This window comes from Haliaeetus leucocephalus, unplaced genomic scaffold (assembly GCF_000737465.1).
Source record: "Haliaeetus leucocephalus isolate CR32 unplaced genomic scaffold, Haliaeetus_leucocephalus-4.0 Scaffold517, whole genome shotgun sequence".
Taxonomy (NCBI): Eukaryota; Metazoa; Chordata; class Aves; order Accipitriformes; family Accipitridae; genus Haliaeetus; species Haliaeetus leucocephalus.
In genome coordinates, this window is record NW_010972953.1 from 3,221,978 (window position 1) to 3,248,861 (window position 26,884).

The following is a 26,884-nucleotide window of genomic DNA, read 5'->3' on the forward strand; positions in this document are numbered from 1 at the left end:
CGGGCCGCCGCGGGGCGGGGGGCCCGCCGCAGCCCGCTACCGGCTGCCGGGAAAGTTAGTACGAGAGCGGCCGGGAGGAGGAGGAGGAGGAGGAAGAAGCAGCAGCCGCAGAACCTCCGGCCGCGGCTGCTCCCCGTCGCCCCCGCCGGCTCCCGGCAACTTGGGGGATTTCGTGCCGCTCCGTCCCCTTGCCATTTTTGGATGCGTTTGATAGCCCTTTTTTTTTTTTTTTCCTGGGGAGAAAGAGAAGAAGAAGAAAAAAAAAAAAAAAAAGCGAAGACCCAGCAGCCTTCCTCCTCCCCCACCGCCGCCGCTGCTGCCACCGGACTCTGCGGTACGTCCCGATCGCCGGGTGGCAACCGGCTGGATTTTGGGGGCTCGGTGGCCCGGAGCGTCGTGGCGAGGTGACGGGAACAACAATGCCATCATGTTTTTGAGACAGGAAACCTCTGAGTTTGCCCTGAATGAAGAACTTCCTGTGTTTAAACTTGTACGAATATCCGCTGACAAGCTCAGTTCAAATGAAAACACGAGAGTCGGGGGGAGAGGCTAATTCAGACCAGCTGGACTTCACGGGACTTAGAGCTGGGCAGAAAATGCGAGGAGCCGCTCGCCGCTCGGGCTGCGATACGTGAGCGGCCGGGACAAGCAGTGCCTTTGTTATTAAAGAAGGACGGAGGGGATAATTTAAGAGCTTCAAACTCTTCAGCGGTTTCTGTCGCTAAACGGCGATTGGGAATATTTTATCGAAGCTGTCGGATTTGGATGTTTTTTGCCGATGGATGGGGGTTTTTTAGGGGGGGCGGGGGGATGAGATGGGTTGTTTCACTGCTCGGGACCGCCGGTCGGGCTGCTGAGCCGGCACGGTGCTGCCGGCGCACCCTCCCGTCCCCGTAGCGTCGCTGCTTTGGGATTAGAGTCTGCCACGGCGGGTTTGGGACCTGCTGGCCGTGTGATGCTTCCTGCGGTGGTGGGCGAAAGGTTGCCAGGGCGGTTTCGTCAGCCGTAAGGACGAGAGCATGGGCAAACCACTGAGCCGGCCAGACTGTTTACGGCAGAACCGCACTTGCCTGGGGAAGGGCGAGGAGGAGGATGGTTATATAGAGGATTGCTACGTGCCCCAGAGGTCGATATACGACACGATGAGAATTAACGAGCAAATCGATCAGGGATCGAAGCTCAATCAGCTTTCCAAGAGCACCCTCGGCAAGGGGGACGGCAGCACCATATCCAGCAATGGGACTCTGGGAGCTGCCAACGTCTTCGAGTCCAGGGCACCAGAAACGAAGAAGTTGGATGAGCGAGTCATCTTCGACGCGCTGAAGCTCAGCAGCGATGTCTCCAAGCCGGCGCCAGCTCCACCAAGGAGACGACCGAACCCCGAGAGGAAGGAGAACGTCAACCGGCGGTCATGGAAGTCCTTCATGCCACCAAACTTCACCGAATTTGCAGAAAGGATGGGGGCTTCATTGAGCGAGGTGTCAGAAGCGGGCGCCTCCAACCCTTCCCTGCGGGATAAGCGGGAATCGACCACCATGCTCACCGAGCGCCCGGGCCAGCCCGATCACGGCGAGCCCATGTCCGAGTCTCTCACCTTGGAGCACGTCTCCAAGTCCTCTGGTGCGGCGGAGGCTCTGACGGCCAAGCAGTTTGGCGCGGATGGCTACGGCGGTCCCCGGAATGAGCACCAGACCCTGCTGAATGCCGGCGAGGGCCGCGGTCACATCGGGGACCTGGCCAGGGCTCGCCGGCTCCCCAGTGCCACCTGGCCGCGAGCCAGGAAGAATTTCATCAAGGGAAGCCTCAGCGATGGGCACCAGGAGACCCTGGAGGCCTCCGAGTCGGACTGTACGGTGGAGAACGTCAACCTCTCTCCGTGCCTTAGCGAAGAGCTGCTGGATGCAGGACTGGATATTCTCATCACCTCCAATCTCAGGGAGAAAACAGAGTCTGAGCTGAGATTTGAGGAGGACGAGCGCTGGGTGATGATGGAGGAGTGGGAGGAGGCGACGCTGTCAGAGAGAGGAAAGGCTGCTCTGGTGGCAGAGGAGAAGAGGAGCTGTTGCTTGGCAGATATTTCTGAAGAAAGGGAACAATTTGCTGCTCCGGTGGACGGCTCTGCCCCCAGCCCAGGGACCTCTCGGTGCTGCGCGTCCCCGTGGGGTGCCGGCAGCCGCCTCACCGGCAGCGCGTGCTGTACCGAGGATGCGGCGGTGCAGTGCGAGGCCGAGGACTTTGCTCCGGGTTCAGAACGCTCAGCCAGCCCTGCGGTCCCTGAGTTGTCCGACACGGACTCCGTGCAGATGTTCCTGGAGCTGGAAGAGCAGTGCCTGAACGAGGACGAGAGCGATGGGGCCGTCCCTGGCCACGTGGAGGTTCAGGTCTCCCCGATGGATTCGGAGGGGCTGGACCCGGATTCAGCCAAACTGGCCGGCGCGGCGGTCGAAGCATGTCAGCGTACAGCCCCTTTGGACGTCAGCGCTTCGGACTCTGCCGTCGTGTCGGATCTGGAGGACTTTGATGTCACCTGCAGCTCGCAGGTGCTGAGCACGCTGGAGCCAGCGACAGAGCCCTTCTCGGAAAGGGACACTTCAGCCGTCACCCCGACGGACTCGGACGGAGGGGCCTCACCCAGCCCCGTGGCCGTGGCAGGGCCGGGCTCCCTCCAGCAGTGCTCCCCAGCACCAGTGGAGGAGGATGCACCTGACCCACTGGTGGACCCGGAGCTCACGGACAGTTGTGCGGTGGCGGTGCTGGTGGCCGGTGGGATGCCATCTCCTGAGACAGGCGACCATCCAGCTTCTTCTGGCTTGGAGGGAGCTGGTTTCCCCAGCGCTCTGGTGGGGTGGGCTGAAGATAACCTAGACTTTTTGGTCCCTGCTGGTGAAGTATCGCAGCTCCCTGAGGAGACCTGTTCTGGCCGAGTGTCCCCAGCTGGGCTGTCCCCCTGCCAGCCCCCAGCTCCCAACACAGTGGCGGAGGAGCTGGGGTCCCCCCCGCAGCACAGTGAGGCCAGTGGCGAGGGGACAGATCCATTCGGGACCCATCACCTTCTGCCTGGAAGGACTGAGCTCACCAACTGGGATGTCTCAGAACTGGTTTCTGAGGGTGAAGCCACAGATTTGGGATCGGAGGGTGAGGGAGCCGAGGGCCAGACTGATCCGGCAGAAAGTGAGGATGCTCGTTGTGGTTCTCTGCCGCCTTTCCGTGCCGGCTCTGCATCAGAGCTGGGCTCCGAGGCTCCGACGACATCCCCGGTGCCCGTTGAGGACCTCCCGTGGGAAATGGTTCCCCTGGGCCAGGGTCTGGCTCTGGAAGGGGCTGCCCACGCCGAAGGGTCCCCCGTGGAGGTGGCTGTCACGCACGGGGAGGCACAGGCAGCCATCCTGCAGCCGGGAGACCTGGACTTGCTGTTTGCCTGCGGCTGGGAAGACCAGCCAGCGGCACAGTGCCGTACCGCACCAGAAGAGCTTCCTGGCACGTCACCCATTGTGGGGCAGCCTGTTCCCGATGCCATCCCATGGGATGGTGGGGGGCTTTCTGCTCCAACCGACCCACCAGCACCAGGGGATGTGGCTGTCCCAGAGCCCCAGGTTCAGGGGACACCACCAGCCACTGGGGATCCTACCACGGGTGCTGAGGAACCGTGTATTGAGCGCTTACCTCCAGATGCCACCACCGCTGCCATGTCCTTGGCGGTGGAAGAGCTTCTGGATGCCCCACCACCATTTGCTGATGTGCCTGTTGCCACTGTGCCACCACAAGCGGCCGACCCGCTTGTCTCCGGTGTCAGGGATCTCGGTGGTAGCCCTGCGCCGGTGGCAGCCTCAGGGGATACAGACGACTTTGCCAACATGGTTGTGCCACCCCTCCTGGAGCACCTATCCGCTGAAGTGCCAGCTTTAGAGGATGACCCCGGTGCGAGACCGCCCGCAGCGGAGGTGGCAGCTTGGGACGGTGCCTCCGTGCCGCTGGGCACAGAGGGTCCCCCCTCCGCCTTCCCACTCCCCCTGGAGGGACCCACCACCCCAGAACTGCCGGCTGCACCCTCCGCCCTGGCACCCACCGCACAAACCCTCCCCGGGGCCATGCTGGGGGACACCCTCTGTTCCCCCGGCCGTGGGGGTGCCCCTTCCCTGGCACCCAGCGAGGGAGAGGTGCCCGCGGGCACGGAGGGACCCCCCGCCACTGCTCTCATCGCAGAAGGGCCTCCTGCTCTACCAGATGGATTCGTTCCAGATAACGAGGTATTTGTTGCTCAGGCGCTGGCAGGCGGGGTTTCAGGCGCAGAAATCACTTTATTTTGCACTTGAGGGGTGGGTGGGAGGTGGGAGCCCACTCGGTAACGCGCAGCCACGATCTGCAGGGTTCAGGCTTCAAAACAGCCTTCTCCCTCCTGAGTTCAGCTTGAATTTGGCAGGCAAAAAGTTTTGGGGGGAATGGTGTGTTTTTATAAGTAGGGGAGGCAAAAGACTATCGCTGCCTAATGACCTAAACTATTGTCTTAAACTTTTTTGGCTTATGAAAATACATTATGGTCACTCAGACGTAAATCACAGGCTTCAGAAAAACCTTCTCGCAGGATCCTGGCGGGGTGGTTCCCATCTCTGAAGCAGAAAATATATCGGAAGAGAGAATCCTGTAAAACAAATTAAGTGCAAATAATTCCTGTCTTGTGCAGTCACTGCTTTCTGTAGCTTTTTGAGTGAGCAATAAGGTGCTGAGGCTCTGAACGTGCGTGGGAAGGGGCTCAAATTCTCTCTAGCGTTTGGGGATTTGCTTTGCCGTGCTGTGCTCATGGCGTTTGCCTGGAGAGACCTCGGTGGTGGAGTTCCCACAGCTGAGTGCTGATTTACTGCCATCTGGATTAGGAGAAATATCACTAAGGAGACATCAGAAGTTAGTCAGCGCTGAAAATCCCGATTCGGTAGCAATTACTCATCGTTTAGGCTGTGCCACCCATTTAAGAAATGGACGTGGAGGGGCTCGGAGAGATGCTTTTATAGGGGGGGGTCCATGTAAGCATGAGCTGGGGCACCCGGCGTGCACCTTAGTGAGGAAAAAGAGCCGTCGGGTTCTTGCCGTTGTACGTCTGTTGTCTGAAATGCACTGCTTTGGGGTCGGCATTGCCTTGCTGGTGGGACCCTTATTTTACGTGCAGCATCTCTGATTGTCAACCCCATAAATCTTCCGCTTGCTCAAGCCGTTGGCAGCTCCGGCTCTGCGCCGGGGCGATGCTGGTTCTTCTCACCATGGGGTCGGGCTCTGCGCTCGGCAGCGGTGGGGTTAAGGACCGCGGCCACCCGGGAGATGAGGGAAGCAGAAAGCGAGGGGATGCTTTGGGAAGCATTTCTGGAAGCGAGGAGGAGGTGTGGCGGAGCAGATGTCCTTCTGCTCGCCAAGATGTCTGTCCAGCCGCTTCGCCCGGGCAGGACACCTCGCTCTATGCCTTCTGCTGCCCAGCAAAGGGTGTACGTTAAATATTTGTTTCAAAGCTGAGTCACAGTGAGGTTAATGGACTAAATTGCTGGAATCTTTTTATGAGCAAAGAAAAACAAGTGTGTTGGACATGCTCGCTCCTCAGGCCATTAGCGTGATTATCTTTATAATGATCCTTGTGCAGCGTCATGCTCTCAGGCTGTACCGATTCATGTGTTGCAGGTACCTGTGGTCTGATGGCTGGGTTTTCTGCAGGGCTCCCTCCCTGCCCGGCTGCTTCGAAGCCCTGGAGTTTGTTTTTGCAGCGTGTGGAGGGCTCAGACCCAGCCTGGCATGCCAGACTTATCAGCCTGGTCCTTTTGTGGGTTTGGCTGCTCCAACAACCAGCTCCATTTATAAACAGTAACAGGAGAAGCATCCGGGGAATCGGTGATTTCATGTCACCATTTATTTCTTATAACCGTGGCATAATTCTCCCTGAGCAAACAGCTCTGGACAATGTCTGCCAGCATACCCTTCGGTTCGTGTCCTGGAGCGATACCTCCCTGCCCTCGAGGTGCTGAGCTCTGATGGGAAGGAATAGCTTTTTCTTTGAAAACGGGGCAAAGAAAGTCAAGGCAGCCCCTCTTACTTGGACAGGGAAATTTTTGTGTGTGTGTTTGGGGGGGGGTTTTGCATTTGAGGTTTTTTGCCTGCCTTGTGTTCCTTTGGAGGCAAAGCGATCGCTGGGTCTGGAGAGCTGTGCCATCCACGAGATTTTGCATCCGAGTGGGAATTTTTTGATGCTGTCAATCTCTATATTCTCGGGCACGTGAGGAGGAGGCACGCTTGAGAAAGCTGGCTGCAATCCCCTCTGCTTTCCAAAGAGAAAATGTTGCAACAGGGCCAAGGGCTCTGATCCTGTCCAGCGCTGGGTGCAGGGTGACCTGTGCTCTCGATGGGCTCGTGGTCCAAGGGACCAGAGTAAGCGATGAAGGACTCCGCTCCCTTTTTTGGGGGCTTGCGCTGTTCGCTATGGGGAAGCAGCAGGCTTCTCCCTTGGCACCGGGCTGTGCGGCCGCCCCAGCTGTGCCAGAGAGGGACCGTGCACCAGCGGCCGCGTCAGCGGGTGGTTACAGCAGATCCACAGCTCTGATAAAGAGCACTTATCTCCTTCATGGAAACAGGATTTTCCCTGCTGCCTCTCTTTACAATGGGGAGCTTCATTCGCTCTCCTCCCCCTTCCCTATCAAATCTTTTTTGGTTTAAAAAGCTTTTCCCCACAGGATTCCCAGGCAGGACCATGCCAAATATGCGGTAAACGACTAGCACATTAATTGCCTGTTGCCTTTGTCTTTCGAAATACGGCTAGTTTCTCGGTGTCTGTAATTTTGTGGTTAACAAAACTCATGTGATGTCAGGTCTCTGTTCTCAATAGCATTACTGTGAGAATTGCTTTGGGTTTTTCCCCAGGAGCATTATTTCCCAATCTGATGGCTGACCAGAGCCGATGCTCTCATTTCTTCCCTGATTTGCTCTCTCCACCTCACTCTGGTGCTTGGAAAAAGGGGATTTACCCATTTAAAAGCAGAGGTGGATGCGTATAGATCCCGAGCTGTGCTCTACACCAGCGAATGCCTGCTTGCATTACTGGGTCAAGGCAAGGGAGGAGTTTAGACAAGCTTGCACAACTCTAATAAAATCAGTGCAAGCAGCTACTGCATATTCTCTGGAGAGGAGAGCCTGTGTTATCTATTGAATGATGGAGGGGCTGTAAGAGCAGCTCACAGGTTATAAATACCTTTTCTCTCCCACCCTTCCCATCCCCAGCTGTTCCAGAAGGAGCAAGTGGATCCTCTCCAGCTGAAACTACAGCAAGTCAATGGAGTTGGTCAAGGACTCATCCAAAGTGCCGGGAAAAACTGTGATGTCCAAGGGCTGGAGCATGACATGGAAGAAATCAACACCCGCTGGAACACCCTCAACAAGAAGGTGAGAGCGTGGGGAGGTGGCTGTACCTGGTTTCTCCCAGCCCTGTTGGGGTCTGGTAGAAGAAGGGGGTCATCGACAGGCTGCTGAGGCTCCGGCGTTGATGCATCACTGGCCTGACCGTGCAATGGGGTTGTGTTTGGGGTGCAGGTGGCCCAAAGAGTTGCTCAGCTGCAAGAGGCCCTGTTGCACTGCGGGAAGTTTCAGGACGCCCTGGAGCCGTTGCTGAGCTGGCTGACGGACACTGAGGAGCTCATCTCCAACCAGAAACCTCCCTCTGCGGAGTACAAGGTGGTGAAAGCCCAGATCCAGGAGCAGAAGGTGAGCAAGTACAGGGTAAGGGTTGGCTTGGTGGGAGGGGGAGCTCTGGACAGCCGGACAGTTTTTTGGGGGTCCAACTGTAAGAGATAAGGTGTAGCTGGGATGTCTACAAGCCTGCTTCTTTCGTGGTGGCTCTTCTACATTCTGATGTAATGAGGGGAAAACTGCAGCAGCAGAAAACAGGCAGCTCGTTTGCCCACACTTGCTATCTCCATCGTCTAAATCACCAGCGTTACTTTCTCGTCCCACTGCCTCTTGAAGTTTGCTGCTGGTTTTGCTGGTCGGCCGTGTTTTTCCTGCCCTAAGTTTTGTTTGTGCTGGTAATTCTGCTGCGTCAGGAGCAAGCTGGCGTTGTAGGTACCAGTTTGGGTATTTGGACAAAAGGAATGAACAAACTGTAAGAACCGACTCGAGGCGTGCCGGTGTTTGCAGAGATAACAGCCCGGGCCGGCGCCTGCCCTTCTGAGCAGGCGGATGAAAGTTCAAGTGTGGTCGTGGTAAAACATTTTAGAAATGAATTCTTACCGAGGCTTGGTCTGACGTATTGAGACTTTGAAGAGGAAATTTATTTAAAGTGAAAGTTAAGAACTTAATCTTCATAAGTTCGGGGGGTTGATGGGGAAGCCTCCGAAAAGTTCTCTGGCACAGAAGTGCTTTGAATCTCTTTTAGAATAGAATAGAATAGAATATTTCAGTTGGAAGGGACCTACAACGATCATCTAGTCTAACTGCCTGACCACTTCAGGGCTGACCAAAAGTTAAAGCATATTATTACATTATTATTAATTTTTTTTTGACTGGTTTTGATGGCTGTCCTGCTGGGCTGGCTTTGGTTTCGGCCCCGTGCTTACGGTGGGTTTTGGCCACAATTAGAGATTTGCTATCTCTGAGGGCTAGAAGAGGTTCTGCTGATCCAGTCTGGTAACTTTTACCCTCCTTTGTTTCCCTGCTGTTGCTAAAGCTGCTCCAGCGACTCCTGGATGATCGCAAAGCCACCGTTGAGATGATCCAAGCGGAGGGCGGCAGGATCGCGCAGTCGGCCGAGCCCGCAGACCGGGAGAAGATCGTGGGTCAGCTGGAGAGCCTGGAGCGCCGCTGGGCAGGGCTGCTGGGCAGGGCGGCCGGCAGGTGAGAGGGTCTGCGCCGCTGGCCAAAATCACGGGGCCAGCTCGTCCTGCGATTCACGGTGCCCCGGAGCTGGGGGTCACAACATGTGGGGAGCTGGCGGAGACTTCTGTGCAGATACATCCTGGAAACGTGGAAACAGCTGGAAAACATGAGAAATCAAAGCCTGTTTGGGAGCTGAAGTTGATAGCGGTGGTTTACAATGGCAGGGAAGAGCTCAGATTAAATAAATTCCCTGCAGGGGATGGATGTTATTTTTATTCCTCTAAGCATTAACGTTTAGCTTTAGCAGCAACATCCTGTTGACACCTTTCTGCTGCCTGAATCTCATTTGAGTTGCTTGTTACTCCATAAGCCAGTATTTGAGGGTTTGAAGTCACTTCTGAGGGCCAGATTTGACCCTCCCAGTGTTTTAAATCACTGCCAACTAGATGGACTGTCCATCTGGGACTTGTACTGGTACTGGGCTGTCTTTAAACAGAAGCTCAGCAGCTCTGAAACACCAAGAGCCCGGACATAAGCTGAGCGCATCAGAGGATCTCCAAGATAGTGGTAGGAATGGAAGAAAAGCAGCACAGCGGGGGAGCCTTTCTGCCACCTTCCTGGGGGGGTAAACTGGACCCTAAAGGCACAGCTGCAGGAAAAAGCTTATTTTGCAGTTTCTCCACATTGATTTTTGTGTTTGCCTTTGCAGCTTGCCTGACACAGTGTCTCACCTTGCTCTGAATAGGGCTGCTTGGGTTCCTTCTTCCTAATACTCGAAGCTACTTCCCATGCCTGGCTCCAAGGGGGAGCTGCTCCTTAGTGTTTTATTCCTTACTACAGGCAGAAGCAGCTGGAGGACATCTTGGTCCTGGCAAAGCAGTTCCATGAAACCACGGAGCCTGTGTCGGACTGGCTGTCAGTGACGGAAAAGAAACTGGCCAACTCCGAGCCCATCGGTACCCAGACTGCCAAAATCCAGCAGCAGATCAGTCGGCACAAGGTAGGACCCGTGTGTGATCGGGAGCTGCCGATGGAGGTGGTTGGTATTGGGTCCCGCTCAGGTGGTTGTTTCTGCTGCGGCAAGGGGGTTTTTGGCACGAACAAGTGTTGGAGGAGTTTTCCAGGCTGCTTTATGTAGAGAAGGCTGCAAACCCTATCCCACCAGTGTGGGTAAATACGAAACTGATGTCTTTGCACCTCACAGCAAATGTATCTGGCTCTGGATAGAAAAACCATTCCTGTTCTTGTGTTTCTTTTAAACCTTTTTTATTTTGATGCAGTTTGCCCATTCACGGGTGGGTTTTGTGTCTCCTTCATCCCTTCAGTTGCATTCATTGTTTCTGTTTCCCCATTTACGTTTGGTTTTGGTTTGGTTTTATCCATTTTTTTCACTCATTTTCCTTTCTGTTGTCCATTTTATCCTCCCGGCATTCAGGCTCTAGAGGAAGAGATAGAGAGCCACGCGGCCGACGTCTCTCGGGCGGTCGGTGTCGGGCAGTCCCTCTCCTCCCTGAGCTGTGCCGCCGAGCGGAGGCTGCTGGCAGAGAAGCTAGACTCTCTGCAGACCCGCTACGGTGAGGTCCACGACCGGTGCTGCCGGAAGGCAGCGCTGCTGGATCAGGCGCTGTCTAACGCCAGGCTCTTTGGGGAGGAGGAGGTGGAAGTGCTCAACTGGCTGGCTGAGGTCGAGGACAAGCTCGGCTCGGTATCCGTAAAGGATTACAAACGGGACGTCCTGCAGAAGCAGCATGCCGACCAGCTGGTATTTTCCATTTTCTTCCATGTTTATGTTGTTTGTTTTGTTGCATTTATCTGGTTTTATTTTTGTTTCTGGTCTGACTTTAATTTTGCGAAGTTTGTTCCGCTGCTGGTTCTCTTCTAGGCTTGGAGAAGCGTAAAGAGGTTTCATGTGTTAAAAACAATAATTGTGGCCCCAAAAATGGGTTTCCTGGGGGGGAAACTTCAAATGATTCATTTGCTTTGGGAACAATGTCTGAGCAAGCTTGGCCACCCTGTGCCTTTAGAAAGCTGGATGCTGTTTCCAAGAATGAGAGCTTGAAAAGCCCAGTGGGTTTTCTGAGCCAGGCTGGCCACCGAGGAAGCCGTCTGCTTCCGCTCCCCGGGGGCCGTGCAAGCTCTTTTCAAGAGTGAGGTTATGTCTAATCCAAGGGCAAGTTCTTTGGTAACACATATCCAATGGGATGGGATGGGTTTGCTCTAAGATTGGAGCCTTTGGGTCCCAGAAGGCCCAATAACTCCCGTAGCAGGAGAAGGATGACTGGACAAGTATCAGATCTGCTGTCCACCCTTCTCATGCTCAGTAGGAGCCGTTCGTGGACTCCTTAGAATCTCTGGCTGGCAGGATTTGGGGACCTGCCTGCAGAAGTGTAACCCCAATTGCTTTTCTCTCCAGGCTTTGAATGAGGAGATTGTGAACAGGAAGAAGAATGTGGACCAAGCCATTAGAAACGGGCAAGCTCTTCTGAAGCAAACCACAGGTAACACGAAGATCTGGGCACGCTCTGGCCGATGTGGGAGGTCCGGGAAGCCCCCTGTCCTCCACATCATCTTCCCTGGGAAGTCCACGCTCTGCAGCGATATGTTGTTCAGGGGAAGGCTGTTCTCCCTTGGGTCTAATTTCCTTTCGGATACTCCCAAAGTAGCTGTTTTGCATCCAGACCTGGATGCCGAGCCATAAGCACTCCAGCTTAGTAAATCCCAAGTACCAACTTCGCAGCTTCGTGAGCGGGTGATTCCCACCACCGGCGTGGTGATGCTCAGCACTGAGCAGCCCTGCAATGCAAGGGAGGGTTTTCTCATTGCATCCAGCTGCTAAATCACATGGAAAGAGGTTAAAAATACACCCAGCCCTTTCCTAATATTGCTTTCCCATACTGAGCAGTTGTTGCTGTTGCCACGTGGGTGTGAGTTTATGTTTACGAGTGGGAAGAAAGGTCGGGGCAATGCATTTCCTTCAGATGTGGTCTGCTCAGAGCAGATGTACAGACCTCTGTCCTTGTGGGAGCCGTAGCAGGAAGAGTGATTACAAAGAATTTGGCCTGCAGTTTCTTGTCCTCTCGGAAATAGCAGTAAAGAGTGAACTGGACCTTTTTTCCTTGGAGCTGTGGCACGTTAGTTGACAACCGAGTTGTGGTGGCTTTGGGGCTTGTGGCAAAGCCAGGCTTCGCAGCACGCTTGCCTCCTGTTCCAGGGAGGAGGTGGACATTACCCTGGCTGGTAGAAAATGTCAGCTCAAACAGTACCTTCCCAGCTGTAAAAACAGGCTGCGAAGTTGCACTGATATATAGAAAAGTGAGACTGAAATTAGCTATTTAAAACGGGGGGGGGAACAGGGCAGGTGGCTGCTTCAACCTTCCTGCAGCCCCCCCAGCCCAGCATCATTTGCCCTTTGCTGCTGTCTCGCAGGGGAGGAGGTGTTGCTGATCCAGGAGAAGCTGGATGGAATTAAGACCCGCTATTCAGACATCACCGCTGCCAGCTCCAAGGCGCTGCGCACGCTGGAGCAGGCTCGGCAGCTGGCCACCAAGTTCCAGTCCACGCACGAGGAGCTCACCGGCTGGATGAGCAAAGTGGAGGACGAGCTGGCTTCCAGTGGGGGACAGTCCCCCGCCGGCGAGCAGATACCCCAGTTCCAGCAGAGGCAAAAGGTGGGGGCTGGCAGAGCAGCACCCAAGGAACGGGGACACGAGGGTGGGAGCCGGTGGGGGTTTGCTCACTGTTTTGAGAGGCCTGGGAGGAGCTGGAGAGGGATGTCACCTGCAGAGCGCTGAGAAGGACATATGTCCGTGGGTGCCTTCCACAGGAGCTGAAGAAGGAGGTGATGGAGCACAGGCTTGTCCTGGACACGGTGAACGAGGTGAGCCGAGCTCTCTTGGAGCTGGTTCCCTGGCGAGCCCGCGAAGGGCTGGATAAACTCGTGTCGGACACCAACGAGCGCTACAAGCTGGTCAGCGACACCGTCAAGCAGAGGGTGGAAGAAATCGATGCTGCTATTCAGAGGTCTCAACAGGTAATTTAATAACCCCGCCAGAGGCTGACGGCTTTTCTCGGGAGAGTGGGAGCGAGCGGCTTGGTGTCGCTCCAGCCCGCGCGGCACGATGGCGGCGGGAAGGATAGCAAGCGCAACCCGACGGGAGGGCCAAATCCCGTCGGGAACGCCAAGAAATGAACGGGCCCCACCAACAGCGTATGGCAGCAGGGCTGGTTTCTGACCCATCCCGTTGCGCGTGGTTCGGATAGGATAACTCCGGGGCAGCACCACGTTATCCCCGCCTGCGGGCTTTTGCTTGCGTGGGTGACGTAGATGGTGTAAAACTGACAACAGGTGACTTTCAGGCCTGGAAAAATGTCATCCCCTGTTGCGATAGCACAGAGATTTGTTCCAGGCGAACAGTCCTCTCAAAAAAGGCTTGTTCTGCATGGACTGGAGGCTGTGGAGCGCTGTGAATAACTGCCCTCGCTGGCTTTGAGCGCTGACTCCACGAAGCTGAGCGTGCAGGCAAAATGATTGTGTAAAATAGAGCTGTCCCCTTCCCTGTGGGCAGGGAGGGTGTAGAGGAGAGTGGCTGCCCTGCTGCGCTGAGCGCCTGTGCAGCAGTGATGCTCTGCACCCCAAAACCAGCTGCAGGAGCCGCTGGCCGTGGGAGAGCAGCTGCCACTTCTCTCGGAGGGGAGCTTGGAGTCAGAAACCTGTGTCCACCCCAATGTCCCCTTCTCCTCCTTGCCTCTGCATGCCCGGGCGAGGCGTTTGTCCCCATGCATCCCGCTGGGTCGTCCCCCCGCCATGTCTCCCACCATCCCCAACTTGCCATGGGCTCCATCCCTGCTGCCCATCACTAACCCGTCCTTTCCCGTGTGCCAGTACGAGCAGGCAGCCGACGCAGAGCTGGCCTGGGTGGCTGAGACCAAGCGAAAGCTGATGGCTCTCGGTCCCATCCGCCTGGAGCAAGACCAGACGACGGCTCAGCTGCAGGTGCAGAAGGTACGTGCGCGCTCGCTGCTGGGGGGGGGGACACGGGGTGGGCAGCGAAGGAGGGATGCTGTCGGCATGATGAGCTGGGGTGTGTAGCGCTGAGCCCAGAGCACGAGGAGAGATGCAACGCTTGGCCTTGGTAAGTAGAAGGAAAAAACAAGGGAGAAGGAGGATTTAGAGAAATGAAGTGTTTGGCCTCTAAAGGAAAAAGCCTCCTGTCCGTCCGCGGGAGCCGAAACCTTTGCACGGCCGTTTAGGGCTGGATGGGTGCTTTTGCCTGGACTCCCTCGAGAGAGCTGCTCCTTCCAAAGGCTTTCCCTGTGGCCGCTGGAGCGAGCTCTGTCTGGGTCTTGCAGGTGCTGGTAGCAGGAAGGGTTTAGAGAAATGTATATATTGATTAATGAGGATGCTTTTACATTTGCTTTTTGCTCATTGTTCCTTGCAGTGGGGGACTCCTCGTTTCCCTCCCAGCAACCAAACGTGGAACAAAGAGACGCTGGGGTTTTTTTATATCTTTGAGATGAGCTCATGCTTAAAAGAACGTGCACTTTAAATAAACGGCTCTTTTCTTCCCTTACCAGCCTCGGCAATCAGAGCAGCATATAGGCTTATTGGATTTTAAAAAAAAAAAAAAAAAAAAAAAAAAAGACATTGTTATAAGGGAGGGGGACTGAACTGTCGAGCATTAAGTTAAATTGAGCTCAGCTTGGCTTCCCGCTGTTAATCATGTGGACCTTGGGAACGGCAAAGTTGTTGGTAGATGTAGTTCTGGAGAGCATCGTTTTGGGGAGTTAATGTGTTCGCTAATGAATGGATGGTGGAGCTTTTCCTCCCGTAAGGACCCTGGGTGTGGAAGTGGACTGATACCTCATTTCAAGAGCTGTTTTCAGGCCTTTGAAAGAGAGAGGTTGATGTAGATGAGTCATGAGAAAAACATGCAGTAATCTGCATTTTCAGCCAGATTTTCAGTGTGCTGCAGGACACTTGTGCTGAGTTTTGCGTGATCTCTGTGGCGCTGAGTTCTCCCGCCTGCTACAGCTGGCGCAGGCAGGAGGGTCCCGTGGATGAGCTGGGGGAGAGGTTGGGCTCGGCTCTGATTTCTTTCCTTTCTTTGGACGTTTCCTTTCTGCAGGCTTTTTCCATCGACATTATTCGGCACAAAGACTCCATGGATGAACTGTTCAGCCAGCGCAATGAGATCTTTGGGACATGTGGGGAGGAACAAAAAGCTGTTCTCCAGGTGAACCTCCCTCTGCTATTTACTGCGACGGGGGAGACGGAGCGGGGAGAGAGGCAAATTCTCAGCTCTTGCACAGGCTGAAATAGTTTAAAATTACTCCATCTTTAGTAATTCCCACCAGCGTTAGCAGAAATCTCTTTACATTTATTACTCCCCTTTATTGCGTATTTTTATTGCAGTGTTTGTGGATGGGGGGGACAGCAGAGATTTCTGAGGCTGCTTTAATTGGAATTACAGCTTGCACGCGTGGAAGGCCACCAAAGGCACCTCCTGCTCTTCCAGCTCACAGCATGCAGCTGGCGCTTTTCCTGGGCCCTTTTGCATCCCTCACTAGAACTCTTTTCCCTCTTTTTTTAGGAGAAAACCGAGTCCCTGGTGCAGCAGTACGAAGCCGTCAGTCAACTCAACTCGGAGCGCTACGCTCGCTTGGAGCGTGCCCAGGTCCTGGTCAACCAGTTCTGGGAGACCTACGAGGAGCTGAACCCATGGATCGAGGAGACGCAAGCCCTCATCTCCCAGCTGCCCCCTCCGGCCATCGATCACGAGCAGCTCAAACAGCAGCAGGAGGACATGAGGGTAAGAGGACGCAGAGTTTGCATCTCCTGCGCCATCGGTTCTTCTACCTTAAACAGAGGCGCAGCGCTCGCAGAGGCGAGAGCGCCTTTTTTCTAAATTTTTCTGATTTTTTTTTTCCCATTCTCTTCTTTTTGGGGGATCCTTCCTATGTAATACAAGCGTGCTGTGAGCGTACCATGTGGAAATCACTAGTTACTTTGGAGCACTTCTTACTAAAATACAGATTGCACCCAAGGGAGCCTGGCTGCCTTCGAATCTCCTGCCTGATTGTGGCAGGGAAAACCGCTTTGTGCTTTTAGGGTAGGGAGCTGCAAAGCGAATTTTCTCAGTGGGGTCCCCCGTGGGGCTGTGGGGAGGGTCAGGAGCCGGCCGTGCCGGGGAAGGACCCGTGCCGGGCAGCGTGCCGGCGCGTGCAGAGCCGTAGCCATGTTAGGAAGAGCCGAGTGCCATGTGCTTGGCAGATGCTGGGTCAAGAAATCCACGGTGTGAGTTCGCTACCAGATACGATCGCTGCTCTTGGAGCGTTGCACGAGATAAATAGGCAGCGGCTTTCAATAGATTTCTAAACAAATGTATTTTTTTCCCTCTATTCCCTAGCAACTGAGAGAGTCCATTGCTGAACATAAGCCTCATATTGACAAGCTGCTGAAAATCGGACCGCAGCTCAAGGACCTCAACCCCGAGGAAGGGGAGATGGTGCAGAAAAAATACTCGACGGCTGAGGCCATGTACGCCAAAATCAAGGAGGAGGTGTGTCAGCGGGCTCTCGCACTTGACGAAGCCGTCTCGCAGTCCACCCAGGTATGCTGGCGTGCAAAGGAGCCGAGTCTTCTTATCGCAGTCTCCTGGGGAAGCCACGTGCTTTGAAATGCAGTTTTATTCTGAGCGTTACAATTGTAAAACCCTTTATAAGGCACAACGTGGTCAGACACCTCCAGGGTAGTTTCCTGCCGCTCAGCGCTGGCTGCGAGAGCGGGGGAAAAGGCGTTTGAATCTTGACATAGTAAATAGGGTAATAAATTTTTACAACCTCAGTAATGATGCTCGTTCAAAGGGGCTGTTTTGGCATCCACCCAAGGTTGGAAGGGCCCAGAGAGCCTCTTGAAAGAGCTTGAAGAGATAAGTTTCATTTCTGATAAGCTGTGTGTGCAGTGAACAGCCATGGGATCCTTTGTATGGGAGAGTTAACGGTTGTCTCCAGGGTCTGGGCATCTCCAGAGGAGGTCGGTGACTGCAGGAGCGGAGATACAAAAGGAGGGCCATAGTCTGTAGGTGCTAAAGTCCAGAAAGGGGGTGAAGAGTTCCTGCCGCTGAGGGTTTACGACCCCTAGTTATGTTTCATTTCACCCTGTGTTACCGTAGCACAGTTGGTTTTTGTCATGTCTGGGTTTTTATTTTTTTATTCCTGTATTGTGTAGTCACTTCTCTTGGTTTGCACTTGTATTAACTCCGAGTTTTTCCCCCCCACACCTCCCTCCCGTCTCATCTCTCACTACCATTGTGGAATGTGTTGTCTGTGTGTGTTGCTGCCTGTGCCCGTCCTCCCCACATGGTCCCATTTCATTCTTGTGTTGACTGCGTCCCACCATTGCAGATTACGGAGGTAAGCCCCACCACCACAGATGTTCATTTACACTCTTTCTTTGGGCTGATTCTATTTTACACCCAGACTTTTATTTCTGGTCCATGCACAGCTCAGCAAAACGTGCTTAAAAATTAACTCCGGGGGCCTGAAATCATGTTTCTGAGATGGCTTTCGTTGCATTGCCGCCTGGTCTCAGCCGTGGCCAGCTTCTGCTGAGAATGCTTCCTGCAGAGCAGAGGTTTTGCTTTCAGAGCGTTTTACACTGATGCACAGAGCTTTCTGCTCTAGCTGGACTTGCCGGTTTGCTCCTGCTTGTTGGCTGAGCCAGCGTGCCCCTGATCAACTTTGCACCGAGAGCCTGTCTCCTCTCTGCTGTTAGAACTGGCGAACCAACACCGGTGTCCTGCAGAGACGGACCAGAGCTCTGGCAGCCAGAGTGCAGAGCTGTCCTTCTCACCAGCAGAGATGGTTTGGGATCTTTAAGGCCAAAGTTGACTTTTCTTTAAAGAAAAATAATAGTAAACCCTGCTAGACCCCCCCTCACTCTTGGCTTTCTGGTTCTGCTTTTGTTGAAGCCTCAGCTCCGTGGCAGCTCGCTCCTCCCCGTGTGCATGCAGCCTTCCACCATCTCCCGCTGACCCTGCCGGGGTGGTTTTCTCGCTGGCGTTGCACCAAGCGGAGATTTCCGTCAGCACCAAACACAGGCGCTTTTCCAGCACCTTCTTTGCACGGATGCTCAAACCACCGGGATTGGGTTTTCTTGCCACGCTGCCTGTCCACAAGAAGCGGGACAGCGGTCAAAAAATATGAATTTTGTAGGCTCGAATCTGGTGACAAATCGCTGCTGTGTTTGGTTCACAGTTGCCTGTGCCGGCTCTGTGGGTCTATATGGCTGACGTATGGTTTGAGCTGGTGCAGCCTGGGGCTGTTGGCAGCAGAGGAAAGCAGAGGCAGGTGTGAACAGGAGGCTGCAGGTTTAATTGCTGGTGCAGGCAATGTTTGTCCTCTCCGAGAGGCCGCTGGGTGCAGCGCTAAGGGCTGTTGCACACGCAGGGAGCGATGCAGCGTTGCTTAATCTCATCTCGCCCTGCCCTAATGGACTTGCTCTTCTCCAGTTCCATGATAAGATCGAGCCCATGCTGGAGACGCTGGAGACCCTCTCCTCCCGCCTGCGCATGCCACCCCTCATCCCCGCCGAGGTCGATAAGATCCGAGAGTGCATCAGTGAGAACAAAAATGCCACGGTGGAGCTGGAGAAGCTGCAGCCCTCCTTCGAGGCTCTGAAACGCCGTGGGGAAGAGCTGATCGGCCGATCGCAGGGAGCGGACAAGGACCTGGCAGCAAAAGGTATCTCCGGGTGGATTTAACAGGGGGTGCTGGCTGGGCTGGTAGCAGTGCCCAGCTTCTCCTACCCAAACCGTGGCCCTGTCACTGTTGGGGAGGCTTTGATGTCCCAGGGGCGTATTTCAGAGGGTCTCCTGGCCTTAGGAGAAAGGATGAGTCCTCTGCACACAGTTATCTGGTGCCTGCTTCCATCTGGAGCAGACAGGGTGGTATCAGCCGGAGCAGAAAGAAGGATTTGTGGCTGCTCAAGCAGAGGTTCCAGCTCAGCCGAGCTGAGCCATCACCCTGAGCTGGTCTCTTGTGGCAACCGTTGGTGGCCCCTGTGAAATGATTTGTTGGTGTCGATTCAGCATCTAATGGAGGGAAGGAACATCCCCAGCACAAAAAGACCTGTCAACACGATTGGCACTAATTGGCACCTTTCTTGGCAGCTCAACAGCCAGCTCATGGACTGAGTGAGCATAGGCTTCACGCTAGAGGTGGCCAGAACAGAGGTTCGTTGGAGGAGAGTGTGTGGGCAAATTTGCCCTGAGCTTGCCTGCGCATAATAAAGGCTTTATTTCTGCAAGCTGGAGCTTCTCACGTCCCTCAGTATGTCTCAGAGTTAATGCTCTGATAGTCCTGGTCATCATTCCCATTTGAATATTCTCTCGGCTGTTTCTAAGTGGGAAGTGTTTGCAAAATGGATTTGAGTCATAAAAAGGTTTCCTTCTTCACTGAATGTTTTTGTTCCCTTCCTCAGTCATCCAGGATAAGTTGGATCAGATGGTCTTCTTCTGGGAAGACATCAAAGCTCGGGCGGAGGAACGTGAAATGAAGTTCCTTGATGTCCTGGAGCTTGCAGAGAAGTTCTGGTACGACATGGCAGCCCTCCTGACTACCATCAAAGACACGCAGGACATCGTTCATGACCTAGAGAGCCCAGGCATTGACCCCTCCATCATCAAGCAGCAGGTGGAAGCGGCAGAGGTGAGGACCGTGGGGCTGTACCTCTGTCTGGAGCTTGTCTGCACCCAGCTTGTAAGCTAAACTGGGACAGATCTTAGATATGAGCATGGCCAGAAGTGGTTGTAAAACAGTTCTGTAGGCAGTCAGTCAGATTACGAAATGTTACTTCCATTGCAATTTGGAACTGCAAGGAAAAAAACAGAAGTGTATTTCACATATCCCTCACCACCACCGCCCCCTGTTCCAGACAAGGAAATGATGCTTAAATCACTTTATCTGCTGCTGTTTTGGGAAGCTTATCGAGCGTGCGGTCAGAGTTGTGTGCCCACTTGTTTTGAGTGATGTGGAAGTTTGCGCAGTTCTGCTCCCAGTCTGAGTCGAAGGCATCTGAGTGCTGTCTAGCGTGGGAAGTGTATATTTAGATTTTGGTTAGACCAGAGATAAGCGTAAAGCTGGATGGACTTGGATTTGTATGTTGTTGGTTGTTTCAAATAAGTGGTGAAATCCACTTCAGGTGGATTTGACTTGACTTGGACCTCAGGGAGCAGGGATGTTTCTTTATGCTTTGCTAAGTTTGTTCTTGCTGTTTCCTTTTTATAACCATTCTGACTTTGGTTTGCAACTCTGAAGTCTCAAAACCTAATTCCTACATTGACAAAATACTCCTGTAAACAGTCCATCTCTTGTAAACAACATCTTCAGCCAGGCAGTTCAGGCACACGTCAAGCTAAACAGAGATGTTCTTATTTTAGCTCCCCCAACCCCTGCATACAGCAGCATTGCTCCCAGAGGTGGGAGCAGACCAGGTTGGTGGTGGTGATGCTGGTGAGCCGGACGGCCATCTGCTCGCTGCCTAACCTGGTCCTGGGGTCCGGTGTCGGCCAGGGTGCAGGACACCAGAGCAGGACAGACTCTCCATGCTTTAGCCCTCCTGTTCATAGGGCAATTTTGGAAGAGCATTTAATAAAAAAACATTTTTCTTTTGTCGCTGTGTTATATGCAGACTATTAAAGAGGAGACGGACGGCTTGCACGAAGAGCTGGAGTTCATCCGTCTCCTTGGAACCGATTTAATTTTTGCCTGTGGCGAAACTGAGAAACCCGAAGTGAAAAAGAGCATTGATGAGGTAGGAAAACCAGCAGCCTCTCCTTCAGGTAAAATCAGGTAGGAGCAAGTGGGAGCTCCGGTAGAAGAGCCTAATGAATTTTGTGGGCAATCTTGTATTCCGCAGATGAACAACGCGTGGGAGAATCTAAACAAAACGTGGAAGGAGAGGCTTGAAAAGCTTGAAGAAGCCATGCAGTCGGCTGTGCAATACCAAGATACGCTTCAAGTAAGAGGCAGGGCTGTATGTGTGGAGGGGGTAGACCTTGGGAACACCACTGCAAATCCTCTCCCTGGCGTTGTACTGGGATTTACACTAATGCAAAGCAGAAAACTTCTCCTGGGCAAGCGTTTGCAGCCTCTGATAGAGCCTGGGCTCAACAACCAGCTCCAAGGAAGAGCAGATATTTGATTGCATTTGCCTTCCTAAATCTGTTTTCATTTCTGCATGAAGCAGCAGGATGAGCCTGGCTGCCGTCAGGTCCTTGTGCTGGAAGCAGGAGAGGGAAGGAAAAAGCTTACAGAAGCGAGTGCTGGCCAAGCAGGCATCTCTGCCCCAAAAGACAAGTTTCGTGGTTGCAGGGTGATGGAGGCACCAGCCCCGTTTCCCCGACCAGCTGCGGGAGGAGCACGCTTTGCTATTCCCTTTGCTAACGATGTCTACGCTCCTTTCAGGCCATGTTTGACTGGCTGGATAACGCCGTGATCAAACTCTGCAACATGTCTCCTGTCGGCACTGACCTCAACACGGTTAAGGAGCAAATGAATGAGATGAAGGTACGCGGGCGGAGTGGGACCAGACCTCCAGTGCTTGCTTTGCATCACAGAGCTTGTGCTCCAGTGATTCATTTTGTTCTGGTTTTTGTCCTGCTTGTTTTGGCAGGAGTTTAAAATGGAGGTTTACCAGCAGCAGATTGAGATGGAAAAGCTTAATCACCAAGGTGAACTGATGCTAAAAAAAGCTACAGATGAGACAGACAGAGACATCATAAAGGAACCACTGACAGAGCTGAAACATCTCTGGGAGAATTTGGGCGAGAAAATTGCTCACAGACAGGTAGAGAGAAGATCTGGGCTTTCACAAGTGCGGGGTTGAAACTCGCTGGGATGCTCCCCCTCCTTCCTGACTTAAACTTTCCTTTTCCTTCCCTGTCCTTGCCCAGCATAAGTTAGAAGCCGCTCTCCTGGCACTCGGCCAGTTCCAGCATGCATTGGCGGAGCTGATGGCCTGGCTGACCCACACCGAGGAGCTGCTTGACGCGCAAAAACCCATCAATGGAGACCCAAAAGTCATCGAGGTTGAACTTGCAAAGCACCATGTGAGTACTCCCACTCTAGGTCCATTTTTAGTCTATTCCTGTTGCAGGATTTTATTTCTCATGAAGGGTTTGAGTTGGTTTGTGTCCATGAGAGCATGTAGGAATTAACAGGGGCTTTTAGAGAGGTGTCCAACATCTGCCCAACACATCTCGTGTAGGTACTGAAGAACGACGTCCTGGCCCACCAAGCGACCGTGGAGACGGTGAACAAAGCGGGCAACGAGCTGCTGGAGTCGAGCGCAGGGGACGATGCGAGCAGCCTGCGAAACCGCCTGGAGAAGCTGAACTCATGCTGGGAGTCGGTGCTGCAGAAGACGGAGGAGAGGGAGCAGCAGTTGCAGTCCACGCTCCAGCAGGTCGGGGACACGCATCGGGGGTATCCCTCTGTGCAGTGGATTGCTGCTGAGGGTCTGCTTGCCCCTTTGCTTTGGGGGGAAATGAAGGGGGAAAGAGTTAGAAAGATGCTGGGATTTTTTTTATGCAAGTTTTTCATCTAACTCTTAGTCCTGGACTGGTTCGGTGCCTGCCCAGAAGCATGGCACAGCCCAGGCACACCCACATGGTTAAGGATATGCCATGTGTACCCCTCCTCAATGTGCTGGTGCATCCAGCTCTGCCTCTTTATCTGGTTTCAAAGCAAACACAGCGTTAACCCTGGCGCATGATCAATGGTGGCTGATGTCATCTGATCCGTGGCCGATAATATGTTCCTGAACAGGCCCAGGGTTTCCATGGTGAGATTGAAGACTTCCTCCTGTGGCTAACGAGGATGGAGAGCCAATTGTCGGCATCAAAACCCACAGGAGGTCTGCCAGAAACTGCCCGGGAACAACTCAATGCCCACATGGTAATTTCTTAGGAGAGATTTTTTAATGTGTTTAATTCAGCAAGCTCCTGTCTGTCAAATATCAGCATCAAAACTTCTCCCTTCTGTATCAAATGGGAAGAAGAGTGCTCCTCTGGTCTCTTCTTACGGAGAATTTTGTACTTGATGCCTGGGACAAGCATCACGATGCTTTGACCGCCTTTCTCTGCTCAAAGTGACGCACTGCTGTCACTCTGGTGCCTGCCCTAAACCTAATTTTCTCATCACCCCGAGTCGCAGCAAGCTGCGGTCCCTCTCCGAGCTCTTTGTCTAACGCTTCGGTGATGCCTCCCTTGCAGGAGCTGTACAGCCAGCTCAAAGCCAAAGAAGACGTCTACAGTCAGCTGCTGGCCAAGGGGCGACTGATGCTGCTGAACCGTGACGACTCTGGTTCTGGCTCAAAGACGGAGCAGAGCGTAGCGCTGCTGGAGCAGAAGTGGTGTCTGGTCAGCACCAAGATGGAGGAGAGAAAGGTAGTGTTGGCGGAGAGATGCCATCCACCCTTGCGCCATGAGCCGGTCTGACCGCAGTTGCTCCCTGCTTTCCTGGGAGGAATGGAGCTGGTCAGGGCTGGAGAGGAGGGCTCAGGGGTTTTTTGGGTTTTTTTTAGAAAACCTCTCTCTTGGTTGTGCACATTGAGTTTGTCTTTCAGGTGGTGCTGTGTGAGCATCAAACTGTTACTGGTTTTTCTACATAGTCATCAGAGTTGGTTAAATCAGACAGAAAATGAGAGTAAAATTGCATTTTAGGTTAATGTAGAGGGGAGGTGGGAAGAAACCTCCTGCGGCTCTGAAAGGCAGGCTTTGTTGGACCTCTGCAAGACAGCAGGCCAAATCCTTCTCCAAGCTGACTCCATCCTAGGCTTTTGGCCGGTGATGAGATAAAACAAGGGACGCGGTGGCCTCAGCCCAGAATAAATTTGCGGTGCTGCAGCTGTTGCCATCGAAATACCCACCTCATTTACCGAGCCGCTCTCCCCATGGCGATTCCTTTCTCAGGAAGCTGAGGGTGATGCAGCTGCTTGTGTGCCGATGAAGGTCTCCCCTTTCAGGGGCGATTCTTGTTTTGAAAGAAAGCGGTGGCTTTCACTGAAACCCTCTCCCCTTGGTAAACACGTCGCGTTCCCGGGCCGAGGCGATGAGGTTCCTGTGAGAGGGATGTTTCGGCAGGGACACAAAGGCTGCCTCTGTCTGCAAAACTCCGGATCGTGAGCTCTCACCCTCCGTGTTGTGTTTTTTCTTCCCCTGCCTCCTTTTCTCCCTCCCCGCTGCGACAGGCAAAGCTGGAGGAGGCGCTGGCCCTGGCCACGGACTTCCAGAACTCCCTCCAGGACTTCATCAACTGGCTCACACTGGCCGAGCAGAGCTTGAACATCGCACCCCCAGCCAGCCTTATCCTCAACGCTGTGCTGGCCCAGATCGACGAGCACAAGGTACCGGTGCTGCGAGCACCCAACGGCTCCCCGGGATGGAGGGAGCAAGGGTAGCTCCTCGTCTCCCCTGCACCCACGGGCTGCTCGTGGGCACGTCCAGCTCCCCTTACAGACAGGAGGACATCTTTGCCTTTCGCAGGTGTTCGCCAACGAGGTAAACGCTCATCGGGATCGGATCATCGAGCTGGATCAAACCGGGAACCAGCTGAAGTTTCTCAGTCAAAAGCAGGACGTGGTGTTGATCAAGAACCTGCTGGTGAGCGTCCAGTCCCGCTGGGAGAAAGTCGTCCAGCGCTCGGTGGAGCGGGGTCGGGCTCTTGATGATGCCAGGAAGCGAGCCAAGCAGGTAAGAAATGTGGGAAGGGTGCGACAGAGCCCGGGGTATGGCTGGCCTTGGAGGGCAGGAGAACCCGAGACCAGAAAGGGACTGAGGACACAGCCAATGTTAAGTTTCAAACTTGGTCCTGTTTCTTTGCAGTTCCACGAAGCCTGGAAGAAACTGATTGATTGGCTGGAGGATGCAGAGAATCACCTGGACTCAGAGCTGGAGATATCCAATGATCCCGACAAAATCAAGCTCCAGCTCTCCAAACACAAGGTAGAGCTTTGCCAAAGCAAGACGGTTGTGGACGCTGGTTGGAAGGGTGCTTCGTCAGGAGGGGGAGCAGGGCAACATCTCCTCTGCCGTCAGGACAGGGGAAAGACATGTCCATGCCTACCACTGCCACGGAAAATGTTCAGCTGGGGTTCTTCACGAGCACCCTGTATCTTCAGAGAGCCAAGGCCAGGCTTTCTGAAGCAGTTTTGTTTTCTCTCCGGTTCCCAGGAGTTCCAGAAGACACTGGGGGGGAAGCAGCCCGTCTACGACACCACTATCAGGACAGGCAGAGCCCTCAAAGAAAAAGCCTTGCTTCCAGATGACACTCAAAAGCTGGACAATTTACTGGGAGAAGTCCGGGATAAGTGGGACACAGTGTGCGGCAAATCTGTGGAAAGGTAAGTCCAGCCCCAGTGTTGTACCAACAGCGCTCGTTTGCCAAGGACTCTTATCAAAGGGGAGGTGATTTCATGGGGTGGTTGGAGGAGGTCACTGGGACATGTTAAAAGCAGGCGAGTTTGTTTGTGGAAGTTTACGAGGATGTTTGTTTTTCAGGCAGCACAAGCTGGAAGAAGCCCTCTTGTTCTCTGGCCAGTTCATGGATGCGCTGCAGGCCTTGGTAGACTGGCTCTACAAGGTGGAACCCCAGTTAGCTGAAGACCAGCCTGTCCACGGTGACCTGGATCTGGTCATGAACCTGATGGATGCTCACAAGGTGAAAGCGCCTTTTCCGGCCCTTCCCTGAGACACGCGTGGGGCTTGTCTTCCCCAAGAGCCAAAGAACAGAGGAGCCAGAGTTGGTGCCTTGCTGCAGAGCTACATGTCTCGCTGCTTTGCTTTACTACGGTGGACAAGGAGGGCAAAAACCAGGGCGAACAAGTGGGAAGAAACTTTTGTGTTACTGGGAAGGCTACAGGAGCTGGAGCTTTGTTCTTCCCAGATGCTATCAGTCAGATCTGTTGAGAGTTTAGTCTTGTAAAGATGGCTGATTTTATAGTCCTCTATAAATTTTGGTCTTGGCAATTCTCTCCAGTGTGTCTTGGAGACTGGCGCTTCTGGGTTTGGATTAGGTCATACGTTGAAATCCCTGGACAGGGCTTGGGCGTCCGTTCAAGGCAGCTGCTGCGTTGCAGCCTGAGCAGGGGCTAGAGCTTGCCTGCTCCAGGTCACGACTGCTTCTGCCAGGGTGCAAAGCTGGGGCTCCTGCCCATGTGTACCTACACCGAAACGCGCTCAGGAGCTGCCTGCGCTGCCTACCTCCCTGCCTGCCTACCCTCCCGTCGCACCGGGTTGTGGTGCATCCGTAATGTGGGTGCAAAACCCATTTTCTAACTACTTCAGATGTGCCCCCTTGTTTTTTTTTTTTCCCCTGACATGAAACAACCTGCTGGGACTGACTAGCCCTGCTCGGCTTCTGCCCTCTCTCCTTCCAGGTCTTCCAGAAAGAGTTGGGGAAGCGCACGGGGACAGTCCAGGTGCTCAAGCGCTCCGGCCGGGAGCTCATCGAGAACAGCCGGGACGACACGACCTGGGTGAAGGTGCAGCTGCAGGAGCTGAGCAACCGGTGGGACACGGTGTGCAAGCTGTCCGTGTCCAAACAAACCCGCCTCGAACAGGCCTTGAAGCAGGTGAGCAGAAGGCTACGGGTGGAAACGGTCTCAGAGAACTTTGCCAGGCTCCAGGTTTGTGCCGGGAAGTCAACACAAACCTCCGAGAAGAGGTTTTTGCCCAGTGACTGATCTCCTGGCTGAGTGGGACACCCCAGCCCTGCAGCAGTTACGAGTGAGAGCAGCAAAGCAGTGGGTTGGTGTCAGTTACTTGCTTGTTCTTTTCCCCAAAGAAGAGCTGATAAAGGCTGATTTGAAAAGGGAGCAGGAAAAGATCTCGCCGATGTGCACAGCAGGAATAGAGCTGTGATCGGAGACTGTCCAGACTGGTGTTTGCTAATGTCCAGTGCAAGAGAGAGACCTAGATTGAAGCTAAGGGGGGAAAAAAAAAAGGTCAAAGGCTCTTAAGTAGTTTTTATGTCAATTTACAGAATA

The 26,884-nt window shown here is 53.8% G+C and overlaps 1 protein-coding gene across 3 annotated transcripts in view; it reads left to right on the forward strand.

Moving 5' to 3' along the window:
• The window catches only part of MACF1 (microtubule-actin crosslinking factor 1), a 112,304-nt gene that overhangs the window by 70,959 nt on the left and 14,461 nt on the right, over positions 1 to 26,884 (forward strand). For all 3 annotated transcript variants that reach the window (XM_010576056.1, XM_010576057.1, XM_010576059.1), the window contains exons 58-86: positions 7,249 to 7,410; positions 7,558 to 7,728; positions 8,690 to 8,856; positions 9,679 to 9,838; positions 10,274 to 10,600; positions 11,252 to 11,336; positions 12,265 to 12,506; positions 12,662 to 12,868; positions 13,721 to 13,840; positions 14,964 to 15,071; positions 15,429 to 15,647; positions 16,245 to 16,448; positions 17,242 to 17,250; positions 18,348 to 18,579; positions 19,319 to 19,545; positions 20,528 to 20,650; positions 20,756 to 20,857; positions 21,304 to 21,405; positions 21,512 to 21,685; positions 21,792 to 21,947; positions 22,106 to 22,303; positions 22,666 to 22,794; positions 23,112 to 23,285; positions 24,089 to 24,244; positions 24,384 to 24,590; positions 24,723 to 24,842; positions 25,071 to 25,240; positions 25,398 to 25,557; positions 26,276 to 26,470. In XM_010576056.1, the coding sequence (XP_010574358.1) occupies positions 7,249 to 7,410; positions 7,558 to 7,728; positions 8,690 to 8,856; positions 9,679 to 9,838; positions 10,274 to 10,600; positions 11,252 to 11,336; positions 12,265 to 12,506; positions 12,662 to 12,868; positions 13,721 to 13,840; positions 14,964 to 15,071; positions 15,429 to 15,647; positions 16,245 to 16,448; positions 17,242 to 17,250; positions 18,348 to 18,579; positions 19,319 to 19,545; positions 20,528 to 20,650; positions 20,756 to 20,857; positions 21,304 to 21,405; positions 21,512 to 21,685; positions 21,792 to 21,947; positions 22,106 to 22,303; positions 22,666 to 22,794; positions 23,112 to 23,285; positions 24,089 to 24,244; positions 24,384 to 24,590; positions 24,723 to 24,842; positions 25,071 to 25,240; positions 25,398 to 25,557; positions 26,276 to 26,470 (4,806 nt within the window). The remainder of the gene's footprint in view (positions 1 to 7,248; positions 7,411 to 7,557; positions 7,729 to 8,689; positions 8,857 to 9,678; positions 9,839 to 10,273; positions 10,601 to 11,251; positions 11,337 to 12,264; positions 12,507 to 12,661; positions 12,869 to 13,720; positions 13,841 to 14,963; positions 15,072 to 15,428; positions 15,648 to 16,244; positions 16,449 to 17,241; positions 17,251 to 18,347; positions 18,580 to 19,318; positions 19,546 to 20,527; positions 20,651 to 20,755; positions 20,858 to 21,303; positions 21,406 to 21,511; positions 21,686 to 21,791; positions 21,948 to 22,105; positions 22,304 to 22,665; positions 22,795 to 23,111; positions 23,286 to 24,088; positions 24,245 to 24,383; positions 24,591 to 24,722; positions 24,843 to 25,070; positions 25,241 to 25,397; positions 25,558 to 26,275; positions 26,471 to 26,884) is intronic.